The sequence below is a fragment of the Arvicola amphibius genome, chromosome 7, assembly GCF_903992535.2.
Source record: "Arvicola amphibius chromosome 7, mArvAmp1.2, whole genome shotgun sequence".
In the NCBI taxonomy this organism is placed as follows: domain Eukaryota; kingdom Metazoa; phylum Chordata; class Mammalia; order Rodentia; family Cricetidae; genus Arvicola; species Arvicola amphibius.
The window spans coordinates 81,963,690-81,977,601 of NC_052053.1; the positions used below are offsets into that span (position 1 = coordinate 81,963,690).

At 45.0% G+C, this 13,912-nt stretch overlaps 1 protein-coding gene across 6 annotated transcripts in view; it reads left to right on the forward strand.

Moving 5' to 3' along the window:
• Ptpn21 (protein tyrosine phosphatase non-receptor type 21) overlaps positions 1-13,912 on the forward strand; it is a 70,965-nt gene that overhangs the window by 37,304 nt on the left and 19,749 nt on the right. For all 6 annotated transcript variants that reach the window (XM_038336327.1, XM_038336325.1, XM_038336328.1 and 3 more), the window contains 5 exons: positions 780-850; positions 3,426-3,513; positions 5,746-5,834; positions 9,960-10,047; positions 10,709-10,788. In XM_038336327.1, the coding sequence (XP_038192255.1) occupies positions 780-850; positions 3,426-3,513; positions 5,746-5,834; positions 9,960-10,047; positions 10,709-10,788 (416 nt within the window). The remainder of the gene's footprint in view (positions 1-779; positions 851-3,425; positions 3,514-5,745; positions 5,835-9,959; positions 10,048-10,708; positions 10,789-13,912) is intronic.

Consider the following 13,912-nt stretch of genomic DNA (forward strand, 5'->3'; position numbering starts at 1 on the left):
ACAAAGTCAGTTCCTTTTGTCAACGGCTCATGTTCCAGTCTTTCCCTGTTGCAGTCTTTGTAAATTCACAGGAACAGAAGTGGGTAGTTAGGCCGGGCAGTGGTGACACTTGCTTTCAATCCCAGCACTAGAGAGGCAGAGGTAGGTGGATCTCTGTGAGTTCAAGGCCAGCCTGGTCTAGAGAGTGGGCTCCAGGACAGCCAGGTGCCAGGGCTATGTAGTAAGCCCCTGTGTCAAAAAACCAAAACCAAACCAAACCAAACCCAAAAACAAAAAAAGGGTGTTCTTTGCTGTGCCTAAGGATATCCTTCCTTTAATTGTGTGTCTAAGGAGAGGGATTTGTTTTCAGTTTTGAAGAATCATAAAGTTAATGTTGGAATGAACCTGACTTTCCATCAGTGTTGAAAACCCTGCCTTGTACTTTCTAAAGTTACTGTTGAAGAAGTTGATGTGAACATCTAACTGAAACAGCCGAGGAGGGCAGAATGTTCTTCAGAGTGAGCGGGTCAGCTCTGAGCTCAGAACTGCCTGATGAATGAATGTTACCAACCTTACTTAAACCTCCGCTGAAACTTCCCCTGGGAGGAACTGGGAAGGCAGGGCAGATCTTTTGGCTTTTGAGCAGAAGCCACGTAATTCATTAGATGCATCGTGACTGTACAGACTGCAAACCCCCCCCCCCCCCCCCCGAATGTTAGCACTATTCAGAGGCTTGCCTGAAGTGAAAGATGGTTCAGTCTTTAAGAATGCTTGTGCTTACTGCTGTGTGTTTCCCGCAGGGGTGGCTGCAGGATGAAAAAGTGCTGGAAGAAGCAACTCAAAAAGTGGCCTTGCTGCATCAGAAATACAGGTAACACTAGGAAAAAGAGCACAGTTGATGGCTGCTAGAGTCTGAAACATACTTTGTGTGTTAAACTTTCCTGCGGCTTGTTTGCTGTTAGAGTGACATTCGCTGTGTGCCAAGTGCTGTTCTAAGTACCTGCATCCCCATCATTTCCATTATTATCCATTTACCAATGAGGAATTGCAGGGGGAAGATACTGAAAGCAGCCAGTCCTTAGGGTACCAGTCATCGCCCCATATATTAAAAGTGTGATAAATTAGTGTATGACTACAGAAGTTTGTCTTATACAATTCAGCCCTCCGGGTGCTCTTTTTTGTCTTCCTTTCTTCCTTCTTCCTTCCTTCCCCCCCCCCCCCCGCCCTTCTCCCCTCTTCGTTCCTGTAAATGGTGCTAGAGTTTGAATCAGGGCCTTGTACATGGTAGGCAGACACTTTACCACTGAGCTACATCCTCTGACGTTTAGACTTTTGAGAACCAGGTTAGCCTCAAACTTGCTGTCTTGCTGCCTCTGCCTCCCAAATACTAGGATTACAGACATGCATCATCGTGACCATTGCTCCCCTGTATACTTTTCAAAGCAGCATTTCTGTCCTCTGGGGAGTCCTCATGTCTGTTGCCCTGACTATCCTTGCATGTGTTTGTCTATGCTGGTCACTCTCTGTTGGCTGTAAAAATCTCCTAAGATGCTAGCTCTTACTCTAAGCCAATACACAGCATTCCAAATACTTTATATAAAGTTATATTCCGATAGCTCCAGTAGACCAGTCTGGCCTCTAACTCACAGAGATCCGCCTGCCTCTGCCTCCCAAGTGCTGGGATTAAAGGCGTGCACCATCACCACCCGGCTCCAGTATTCTTTAAGGAGAATTTTTTTTTTTTTTTTTTTAGTTTTTTCGAGGCAGGGTTTCTCTGCAGTTTTAGAGCCTGTCCTGGAGCTAGCCCTTGTAGACCAGGCTGGTCTCGAACTCACAGAGATCCGCCTGCCTCTGCCTCCCGAGTGCTGGGATTAAAGGCGTGCGCCACCACCGCCCGGCGAGAATATTTTTTAAGGAGAATATTACCTCCGTTTTAGAGATGAAGGAAACTAAATTCAGAATGACTCAGGTCTCTGGTGTCTGGTAGAAGTGACTCAAAGTAGATGTGTCTGGTTGTAACCTGCGGTCTTCGCCTGTAGTCTCTCTCTGACCCTGCTGGTTGCAAAAGAGTGACCTTCCGAAGGTATCGTTCTCTCATCTCTTCCTGCATTCTCATGGGTATTTTCCTGCTCTCCTTAAGTTGCTAATCCTACCCTTCACCTCTATGTCTTCGTGAACATTTTTCTCCTAGTGCACTTGATCCCTTAGAAACGTGTTAGCCTGCTTTTTCTCATTTTACTTCATTCATTTGTACTTTTATTTAAATAACAAGACTTAGGAACCCATGCATACTTTCTATCCTTATGACGTAGAATGCTGGATGGTTTCGCTTAAAGATAAACAGAATAATTCTTTTCCTTCCAAGAATGTGTTCCCAGCAGTCTTAACGCTAGGCAGCACAACCCACTGCGTGAGTAGTGGAGGTGTGCAGAGTGTGTTAGGACTGCATGGGGGCAGGGGCCAGCACTGGGAGACCCAAAATCTGACAGGAGGAATGGTCAGACGCCGAGCCCTAAGGAGAGTGGTGATTGCCAGGCCCATGTGTGGATGATAGGGATATGGTAAGAGGCATCTACGTGCACAAAGTTTCAGAAATGTGAGGAATACAATATATTCAAAGAAATGCAGAGTCTGGGATGGCTGCAGTGTGAGGCACCTTGGGCACATGGGATGGGGCAGCAGTGAGGCGGGGAGGCCATGGGTTTAAGTGCACTTCCTTCTTCATCTTTGTGCTGCTCCAGTCATCTGAGCTGAAAGGGATTTGCGTCTGGCCTCTTCCTGCCCTTATTTCTTACATTTGTCATTTTGTATTTGAAAACATTTTATTTTATTTTATTTTATTTAGATGTATGAGTTGTTTTGCCTGCATGTATGTACATGTATCATGTGTTGGCCTGTGGAGGTCAGAAGTGGGCATCAGATCTCCTGAAACTGGAGTTAAGGCTGATTGTGAACTGCCACATGGGTGCTGGGAATCTAACCCAGGTTTTCTGGAAGAGCAGCCAGTGCTCTTAACCAGAGATCCATTTCTCTAGCCCCATCATTCGGCTTTTAAACCAACATTCTAAGTTCTGAGTGTTTCTTGATATGTTAGCATAGGTAAGCAACTGCTTGCAATTTTAAGTAAAAACTCCTGGATTTGCCTTGAAGATATCTTGGGAGCTGCTTCATCCCTTGCTTCTCCTCTTGCTTTCCTAAAGCATTAGGTTTACAGATACACACACACACACACACACACACACACACACACACAAACTTGCCCTCTGCATTTAGCACAGTGCTTCATAGGTAGACAGTTTTTGATAAGTATTAGAGGATCAATATGCCCAGTCACAGATGCTTATAGCTTGAAATGTTATTCCAAATTGATGTATAGCTTTTAAGAAAAGCATTGTTTAAAAATTTTAGATTTGGGATTACTCTCACTACCACCTTTTGGGTTGCAGAGGGCTAACAGCTCCGGAGGCTGAGATGCTGTATATGCAGGAAGTAGAGAGAATGGACGGCTATGGAGAGGAGAGCTACCCTGCCAAGGTAAGCTGCGCGTGGCTTTGCCTGCCCGTACTGCCAGCTGCTCTGGTGGCTGAGACAGGGGAGTCATTTGAAAATAGAATAGGAAATGGAGTGAGGTCCTGTTTAAAAAAACAAAAAAGCAGGGTGGGTGGGTAGGGGGACAGCAGGGGAAACAGATGGGTATGACACTTAGCTGTTTGAGAAAATAGCATGACTGGGTTCTTTTTTGGCAAGAAATCTGTAGTAAAACACAATCCTGTATTCTAATCTGTGCTTTGGTAGGCTCCAGAAATAGAGTTCTTAAGGGTCTAATCTTGGCTTAGAGGGTTAAGGCACTGCCACCAAGCCCGATGACATGAGCTTGGTTCTGGGATTCTCAAGACAGAAGGAGGAAACCAACTCCCGCAGGTTGACCTCTGACCTCTCCGTGTGCGCTCTGGCACGCGTGCATCCATATACAAAGTAAACAAGTAAACGTAATAATAAACCCATTTTTTTTGTTTGTTTGGTTTTTTTTCTCATTTTTTTATTAAAAATTTCCATCTCTTCCCCTCCTCCTCCCCCTTCCCTCCCCTCACCTCTACCTCTACCCCCACTCCCTCCCTCTCCAGGCCAAAGAGCCATCAGGGTTCCCTACACTATGTTAAGTCCAAGGTCCTCCCAACTCCCCCTAAGTCCAGGAAGGTGAGCAATCAAGCTGACAAGGCTCACAGTGAGCCCGTCCATGCTGTAGAGTCCAAGCCCATCGCCATTGTCCTTGGTTTCTCAGTCCTCCTCCACCGTCGGCCACATTTAGAGAGTCTGGTTTGGTCGCCTGTTCCATCAGTCCCATTCCAACTGGACTTGGTGGTCTCCCGTTAGTTCTGTCCCACCGTCTCAATGGGTGAACGCACCCCTCACGGTCCTGACTTCCTTGCTCATGATCTCCCTCCTTCTGCTCCTCATCAGGACCTTGGGAGCTCAGTCCGGTGCTCCAATGTGGGGCTCTGTCATTTTCTCCATCCATCGCTAGGTGAAGGTTCTATGGTGATATACAAGACATTCATGAGTATGGCAATAGGATCTGGACATTTCTGGCTCCCTCTCCTCAGCTGCCCAAGGAACCAGCTGGGGGCATCTTCCTGGACACCTGGGAACCCCTCTAGAGTCAAGTCTCTGCCAACCCTAGAATGGCTCCCTTAATTAAGATATATAATTCCCTGTTCCCACATCCACCCTTCCTATATCCCAACCATCCCATTCCCCCAAGCTCTCCCCACCCTCCACTTCACACTTTTCTCTCCCCATTCCCCCATCCCCCCATCCCACCCCACCCCCAAGTTCCCAATTTTTGCCCGGCAATCTTGTCTATTTCCAATATCCAGGAGGATAACTATATGTTTTTCTTTGGATTCACCTTCTTATTTAGCTTCTCTAGGATCATGAATTATAGGCTCGATGTCCTTTAATTATAGCTAGAAACCGATTATGAGTGAGTACATCCCATGTTCATCTTTTTGGGCCTGGGTTACCTCACTCAGGATGGTGTTTTCTATTTCCACCCATTTGCATGCAAAATTCAAGATGTCATTGTTTTTTACCGCTGAGTAGTACTCTAATATGTATATATTCCACACTTTCTTCATCCATTCTTCCACTGAAGGGCATCTAGGTTGTTTCCAAGTTCTGGCTATTACAAATAATGCTGTAATAAAGCCATTTTTTTTCTCATTTTTTTTTTATTAAAAATTTCCATCTCCTCCCCTCCTCCTCCCCCTTCCCTCCCGTCCCTTCCACCCATACCCCCACTCCACCCCTCTCCAAGACAAAGAGCCATCAGGGTTCCCTTCACTATGTTAAGTCCAAGGTCCTCCCAGCTCCCCCTAAATCCAGGAAGGTGAGCAACCAAACTGACAAGGCTCACAGTGAGCCCGTCCATGCTGTAGAGTTCATGCTCATCGCCGTTGTCCTTGGTTTCTCAGTCCTCCTCCACCGTCGGCCACATTCAGAGAGTCCGGTTTGGTCCCCTGTTCCATCAGTCCCATTCCAACTGGACTTGGTGGTCTCCCGTTAGATCTGTCATTTTTAAAAAGAACAAATTCCTCCTGTCTCCATCCTTACTGGCAGGGTAATGAGTTTGCACCATTCTGACAGTTGTCTTTCTGAGTGGCTATCCTGCAGGTCTTCTATCTGGCAAACAAGTTCAGTGAGGTGGATGCTTTTGTCCATACAGGCCCGTTTCCCAAGTGTTTCTTCCCTTTTTCCTTCTTTTAGGATAGCCAAGGATGCGACATGTCAATCGGGGCGTGTCTCGACGGCATCTTTGTGAAACATAAGGACGGCCGGCCTCCTGTGGTGTTCAGGTAGTTCTCTGTTCTGTTTTAAATACTTAAAGGTAGTGATTGCTGGCAAGTCTCCCCTAAGTTCTCATTAGAAAATGGAGATATTCTTTTCCTAGAGTTAAATGTTACCCAATACAGTGGTTCATTGATTCGTTACTGTCTTTAAAACCAGATGTGCAGAAAAGGAGCTCATAGTGATGGCCTGGTAGTAAATGCTTACAATCGTGTGACCCTGCTGCCACAGAGAAGCCATTCCTGCTTTGGATGGGGAGGTTTTTTTTGTTGTTGTTTGTTTGTTTTTTGTTTTGTTTTTCATGTGAGTTTTTATTTCTGGGGCTGTTTATTCACTATGGAAAATCTGGGCTTTCTTTTGATTGTAGTGTGTAACAAAATCGCTACCTTGCCAGCATCTCAGTAAACCTCAGTTTTTCGCAGAGTTGATTCTCCCAGTTATAAAGAGCAGCTGCTCATTGGTTCAGCCCTCGGGGTGTATGTAGTAGGTACGGATGTGCTGAGGTGGCGCGCAGTTTCTGAGAAGTGAATTTGCAGATGGCTTCAAATCACTTCGTAGGAGTCTGTGTTCCAATTACATCTTTTTGGACATGTAATATTTTATTAATTCTTTGAGTTTTCATATCTCCACACAGTGTTTTTGGATCATAGTCGCCATCCCCATATTTCCCCCTCACTCCTCACATATACTCCCCGTCTTTGTACCCATATACATAATATATCTGAAACCCATGGAGCCCACGTGCTCATGGGCATGGGGCCGGCCATACACTGGAGCGTGGTTACCCCACGAAGCTATCTACTGTCAGTAGCTCCTCGGCAAAGGGTGGGCATGGGTTTGCTCTTATGCAGATAAACACAGCTGCTGTGAATTCACAAATGTCAGCAGCCCTCTCATGTCTAGAAGACAGCGTTTCGCTCCATTCCTCCCTGAACTTTGGCTTTTATAATCTGTCTTTCCTGATGTTCCCTGAGCCTTGGGGGGGGTGGGTGGGTGTGATGTTCCATTTGTGGGTGAGCATCCCACAAACACTTGCTCTCTGCATTTGACCTGCTTGAGTTTCTGTGTTAACTACCCACCAGCCACCGTCCCCAGCACCAAGAAACTTCTCTAAGGATTCTGAGAGTGGCAACTAATCAGTGGGGATAGAGATACCAGTTTGACACTCTCTGACCATTTAGCAAAATGGTTGGTTTTCCCTTCTGTCCAGTGAGCTCCCCAACCCTGGGTTCTTGTATGCCATTCTATCCTCTTTGCCCGTGTGGATCTAGCCTTCAGTTCAGCCAGAAAACGGTTGGTTACCCTGGAACACTTGCAACACTGTTGCCCCTGTAGGCATGTCTTGCCATGCCAGTCATTGTAGCTGCAGCATTCACAGCTGGGTAAGACTGTTGATGGCTCCCCTCCCCTAGCCCCTTGCAGAGCACCTTCAGGTACTAGGAAAGCTAGCCAGCAGGGAGGAAGCTTCCAGGTCAGGACCAGTGTGATCTCCTCTATTTATATTGTAAACATACTAAGTTACGTTATATTGTTTACCTTTATAATTCTTTAAAATCTGTAATCTTAGAAAATCTGTGTCCCAGCACTCGGGAGGCAGAGGCAGGCGGATCTCTGTGAGTTCGAGGCCAGCCTGGTCTACAAGAGCTAGGTCCAGGACAGGCTCTAAAAAAGCTGCAGAGAAACCCTGTCTCGCAAAACCAAAAAAAAAAAAAAAAAAAAAAAAAAAGAAAATCTGTGTTAGGATGTTGTAAAAACATTTGCACTTTTACTCGATTTTCAATTGATTTAAATAAAAACAGGTTTATATTGTTTTCATCCAGTAGTGAGGCGTATATACCACTTTTGTCTCTTGATTCCTTTGTGTCTAACATTCATTGAGTGCAATTTATCAGAAACCAGATGCTCATGTCATCATCATCTTCATAATAACTCAGGGTAGCAGATATCACTGCCAGTTTTCATATGAGATAATGAAGGCTTAGAAAAGCCAAGTGATTTGTCCAAAGTCACCCACTGACAGGCATAGCTAGACTAGAACTCAGCTTTTGTATGTAAGGCATGGCTCCCAGGCACATTGCTCGCTTGCTCTCCCTTCCCTTCTTCCCTTCCCTCCCTTCCTCCCTCCCTCCCTCCCTTCCGTCCCCCCTCCTCCCTCTCTCCCCCCCACTCCCTCCATCTTTCCCTCCCTCACCCCTCCTTCCCTCCCTTCTCGTTCTTTTAAATTTTAAAAGCTATTAGCTTTTTTTCTTCTATTTTCCACTTTATTCTTGAGAACTGTTTTCCCCTTTAAGAACTTTTTCACTAAAATGGCATCTCTTCCTTCTCTTCTTTGGGCCCTGAATTATCCAGAGTGACAGTGACCACACAGAATAGACATGACTTGGGGAGCAGAGCCCCAGTCCTATGCTGCACTGCCTGTGCAGGGCTGCTTCCTGAGGCAAGCGGGCTCTTGTCCCCAACCTGGTTATAGTAAGTCTTGCCAACATGCCGAACTGGGGCACAGGGAGAGGAAAATGGATCAGGGCTTCACTCGGACAGCAGGACTGACACTACCTAGAGGCCGTATGGAAACCGAAGGCATTCAGTTGGTTGCTTTCTTCCCTGCAAAGGAATTCTCAAATTCTCCTCATTTGAGATGATGCAAGTAATCTTCACAGTTAACTACTGAGCTCTAAATCAGTAAATGAATTTTGATTTAACAAATTTTAACTAAGTAAATATAATACAAACTGGATATCCAGAGTCCAAAAATCCCCAATTAAAGATGGGGGAGCAAGGATATTGCCCAGTGGTAAAACACTCACCTCGTGTTTTCGAGGCCCTGGGTGTGTCTCTGCACTGGTGGGAGGGGATAGAGTTCCTCTTGAAATGTTTTATGTTCACATCCAGAATTAGCCACACCTCTATTCCCTGGTGGTTCTGGAGAGAACTGATTGGCTCAGTGTTTTATCTTCTTCTGGTGAGTTTCCTTCTGATAACGTTACAAAGGTGGGTGATAAAAACCAAGTGTGGTCTGTAAAAGCTGAAGATGATAAAGTTAGGAGATGCAGGATAGGTTTCATTTCCTACTGAATATGCCCAGAAAAATTAATTTTTTGGTTCCAGAGCATCTAGCATTCTCTTCCCCCATGGGCTGTCAGAGTGCACGTCTCTCACTCGCCCCCTTGCTCTGTCCTGTTGACCTTTGCTGCTAACCATGATGTCTGATTTTGTGTTGTCTGCTGCTCTTCCAGCCTCCCAGGTCTCTTCAGGGACCACCACCGTTCTGATTTTAGCATCCCTCGGGCCTGGCACAATTATCATCATTGTGATAATAGATGCCCTTTAAAATGTTTGGTCAATACACAGTGAGGCCTGAGCAGCAAGCTGACGTGAGGGTGTTTGTTAAGCTTATCAAGCAAATTAGGTGTATCACTTACTTTTCTGTTGCTGAAATAAGATACCAGACCAAAGCAACTTAAGGATGTTTAGTTTGGCTTACAGCTTCCCAGGGTTGGAGTCCACAATGGCAGGATAGGCAGGGCAAGAGGCTTGGTGGAAGGTGGCCAGGCAGGAAGCCGAGATCACAAAGTCACACACAAGTGGAACTCGTCTATAAACTTTCAAAGCCCCCCCCCCCTTCCTCCAGAAAGGCCCCATCTCCCGAAAGTTTGATAACCTCCTAAACAGCACCACCAAGCGGGGAGCAGGTGCTCCAATGCACGAGCCTGTGGGGATATTTCTCACTCAAAGCACCACATGAGGTTTGTTTCTCCCAGACCCTCATCCTTCATTTCCCACACATGCCTTTACTTTTAGCAACTAGCTGTTGTCATTTCAGTTAGAAAATGTGTGCTAGCTGAAGAAACTACTTTATTTCAAAAATGAGTTACTGAGCCGGGCGGTGGTGGCGCACGCCTTTAATCCCAGCACTCGGGAGGCAGAGGCAGGCGGATCTCTGTGAGTTCGAGGCCAGCCTGGTCTACAAGAGCTAGTTCCAGGACAGGCTCTAAAAAAGCTGCAGAGAAACCCTGTCTCGAAAAACCAAAAAAAAAAAAAAAAATGAGTTACTGGTGTTGGCTCATGTACCAAGCTTAAGGAAAAATGATAATTCCTGTCCCAGCCTGTGCTCACTGTTCTCCGTTGTTCTCTAGGTGGCACGACATTGCTAACATGTCTCACAACAAGTCCTTCTTTGCATTGGAGCTGGCAAGTAAAGAGGAGACCATCCAGTTTCAAACTGTGAGTAACACAGAGAATCTTCATGGCTTGCTTTCCCCAAGAGTTAGCAAGTCAGTACCTCTCCGGTCCCGTTTGTGTGCTGGGGTGGGGGTGTGGCACTAATTTAGAGTTCTGTATAGCATAAACTGTTAACGCTTTACATTTTACAAATGGCACTTGGCAAAAAGCAGCTGCACATTAAATATTGTTGAGTAAATGAGTCTTTGTATTCATATTATTGGATCCAAGTGACTTTTGGATTAAGTATAAAGAGACAAAGTAGAGGGGAAAACGAGCCCGGCCGCCATTGCTGGGGAGCAGCTGCACAGTGCTGCTTAACTGGAATTTGCAATATGAAGACCCTAGGCAAGCATTCAGTTTGAAAAGTTCTAGTGTTTCTCAGGAATAAAAGATGATATTATATAAAAATAGGACATATTCAAACCAAGTGTGTTTTAAGATTCCAAATCATTTAGAAACTGTTTGAACAGATTACTTTGCTTTCATAATTAAATTCTTACCACATTCATAGTTAGATGCGGGGCTGGGAAATGAAAGTCAAGGTGGATGGGAGATGGCATAGCCATGATGCGTAACGGTTAGGTCTGCTCTCGGGCAGTTCTGCGTTAGAAGTGTTTCCTTTGTGTGCCTCTCTGCCACTCTGCGCATGTTCCTTTGCCAGGAAGACATGGAAACAGCCAAGTACGTGTGGAGACTGTGTGCTGCACGGCACAGATTTTACAGACTAAACCAGTGCGACCTGTGAGTATCTCCTGCTGGGGGAATTTGGAAATGACATTTATTTATTTATTTTGTGTGTGTGTGTGTGTGTGTGTCGGGGCCACGTGTAGATGTCAGCAGACAACTTGGGGAGTCAGTTCTCTCCACCATGTGGGTTCTAGGATTGAACTTAGCTCTTTGAGCTTGACAGCAAGCTCCTTCCACCTGCTGAGCCATTTTGTTGGCCCTGATTTCCAAGTTTTAATCCCAAACTTCTTTGCATTGTCCAGAATGGCAAATTTTATCAAATGATATCTTTTTCTGATACCACAGTCCTTTTGCTTTTATGAAATTACATTCCATTTTAGCATTGGGACATCTTCTTATAGCTATAAAATGCCTCTAAGGTTTTTCTCAACTAGTTTTATTCTTTTTTTGGCAGGGTTTTGCTATGTAACCCAGGCTGGATTTGAATTTGGGAGTTTCCTGCCTTAGTCTCCTGGATTATGAGAATGGTCCACTGTGCCCAGTTTCCATAATATTAGAACCATTATAACCCTTAAAGTTAAAAAGAAAGGAATTTTTTTGTTCCTTTTCTCTCCTTTGCTTTGGGGCATTGGGAATTGAACCCAAGGTCTACTTCATGCTAGGCGAGCACTCTACCACTGAGCTATAATTCCCAGTCTGAGAGTTATTGTTGTTTTGTTGCAATGGGATCTCACTGTAGAGGCTTGGTGGGCCTGGAACTTGCCTCAAACTCACCAGGATCTACCTGTTAGTCTCTGCCTCCTGAGTTCTGGGATAAAAAGCTACCATGTCTGGCTTGGGAATTGTATACTTTATAGTTTTTATCAGTGTCCTGGTCAGCATTTTGAGAAAAGATTTGTCTTTTGATATATGTGAATTGTAGAAAGTCAGTTCTTTCCGACATGTTCACACATGCATATAGGATGCCTGCTGCTGGTCATGCTCGCAGCCCAGCTCCACGCTTCTTTCCCGGTCTTCATCCCTGTGGTTCTTGCTGGCTCAGTACTCACTGTGTAGCCCAGGTGGGCCTCAGACTTTGAGCAATCCTCCTGCTTCAGCCTCCCAATTGCTGGGATTATTGACCTGAGTCCCCACAGGCAGCTTCTCCTCCTACTTTCTCACCAGCCCCCACCCACCCTGCAGGGAATCTTACATAAGAGAGAAAACATGATGCTTGCCTTCGTGTGTCCATTTCCAACCATTATCGTGTAACAGTCAACCAATTCTTTGGCATGGCTGCCTTTTCTGCCGCCTGCTCACTCTGGAAATTGTGTTTGAGAGTGTTACAGTCAGGGGGTCCAGGGGTCCTGGAGCTGGAAACACCATTGACTGGCCTGGCTCCCTGAAGATGAGCGTCGTGACATTATTTCTGCATATAATAATTATATCCAAATAATAAACAAAATATTTTCATTTTGAAACTTTTCATAAATTTAAGACTATTTGTAATAAGCCATCATCACCTCAATTTATTTCTTTTCTTGAAAATAGTAGCTGCAGTCACAGTAATAAACCATTACATTCAGTGCCCTCTGGTAAACCTGTGCTGGGCTGTGGCTGATGCCTTTCAAAAGCGTATTTTGTCAGTTCATTATTTAATAATTTCAAGATTCAGAGAGAAAAAGCAATATGTGTGGGAATTGTTGAGGTCTTAGAAATCTAATTTTTGGAATATTGCCAAATGTGAGTAAAGCCACAAAGATGATATTAACTGCATACATTATTCTTCTATGAAGAATATTTGATTCTCTTTAGAACTTCTATGTATGAAGGACTAATTTCCAAATTTTGTTTTTAATTTCTGCCTATCCAGGAACTATTAGTATAATTATATATAGTCATTCTGTGCAAAACAGATATATTACACTGTACATGTTTGTTTCCTGGGTCAGCAAATGGAGCTTATACTATTAACATTTCATGTTTCGATGGGGAAGAAAGCTGAAAATAATTTCCATTTTTATAGCTATTTCTTGACGACTGTCAACACAGTTCTAGTGGCATCTAATATTACAAAGACTTTGAGGTGTTGGTAGGCCTTGTTCTCATGGCCCAGCTGGGTAAGTGAGGGGTGATGGCAGTTAACAAAACTGGAGTTGTGTGTCCGAGTTGGCCCTTGGTTTGGAGATGGGGCCTGCTTCCATAGAAAGGATTCACTTTCTCCTATAGTATCCACATCCCCCTGTAGGCGGATGTTTCTTTCCCGATCCTGGTTGCCAGTCCCAGATTAACCAACACAGAGGCTTATATTAATTGTAAGTGCTCGGCTGATAGCTCAGGCTAGTTACTAGCTAACACTTATACTTAAATTAATCCATATTTCTTATCTATGCTTTGCCACGTGGCTTCATATCTTTTCTCAGTATGGCATGCCATCTTGGTCTCTCTGCGTCTGCCAGCAACTCTGCCCTTCTTCATCCCAGTATCCTCAGTTTGGTCTGTCCCTCCTAACTTTATCCTGCCTTACTATGGACCAATCAACATCTTTATTAACCAGTGAAAGTAATGGATATTCACAGTGTACAAAAGGATTATTCTACAGATCCCTCCTTTATGACCTTGTCTGTAGTACAGCCGTGTGGGGTGGCTGCGATTCATCTAACCTTGGCCCAGGCGATATTTACAGTGACAGGATCCGGTACTTCTCTCCCCACCCAGACAAGGCACTGGAGGTAACAGGGTCATCCTTTAATGTAGCTTACAGTCTCCCATTGGTTTATATATGTAAACACAAATAATGAGACCTTCTCTTGATTATCCTTCAGGACTATATTAAAAACTAAATGAGATAATAATGTCAGTCAGATCAAAAGGCTTCTTCTAATAGCTCAAGCCCCAGAGTTGGGCTGGCAATAATCAGCCTTCCTCAGTTATATGAGGAAAAAAATGTGCAGGGTGGCACAAAACTTCCTGGGTTAGGGGCTTTCTTCTCCCCCCCCCCCCAAAAAAATGTATGAGTTGTACCCATCAGGCTGCAAAACCAAGTGAGAGACAGGTCCAAGAGCCTCTCTCTGGAGAGTCAGCCGCATGCTGGTGGCTGGTGCAGGGAGATGAGCTAGCCCTGTAGCTCACGGCTCTGCGTAAACATGGCAGCAGCCAGTGTCCTCCGTTGGTGGTTAGCTCATGGGTCTGGAAGAAG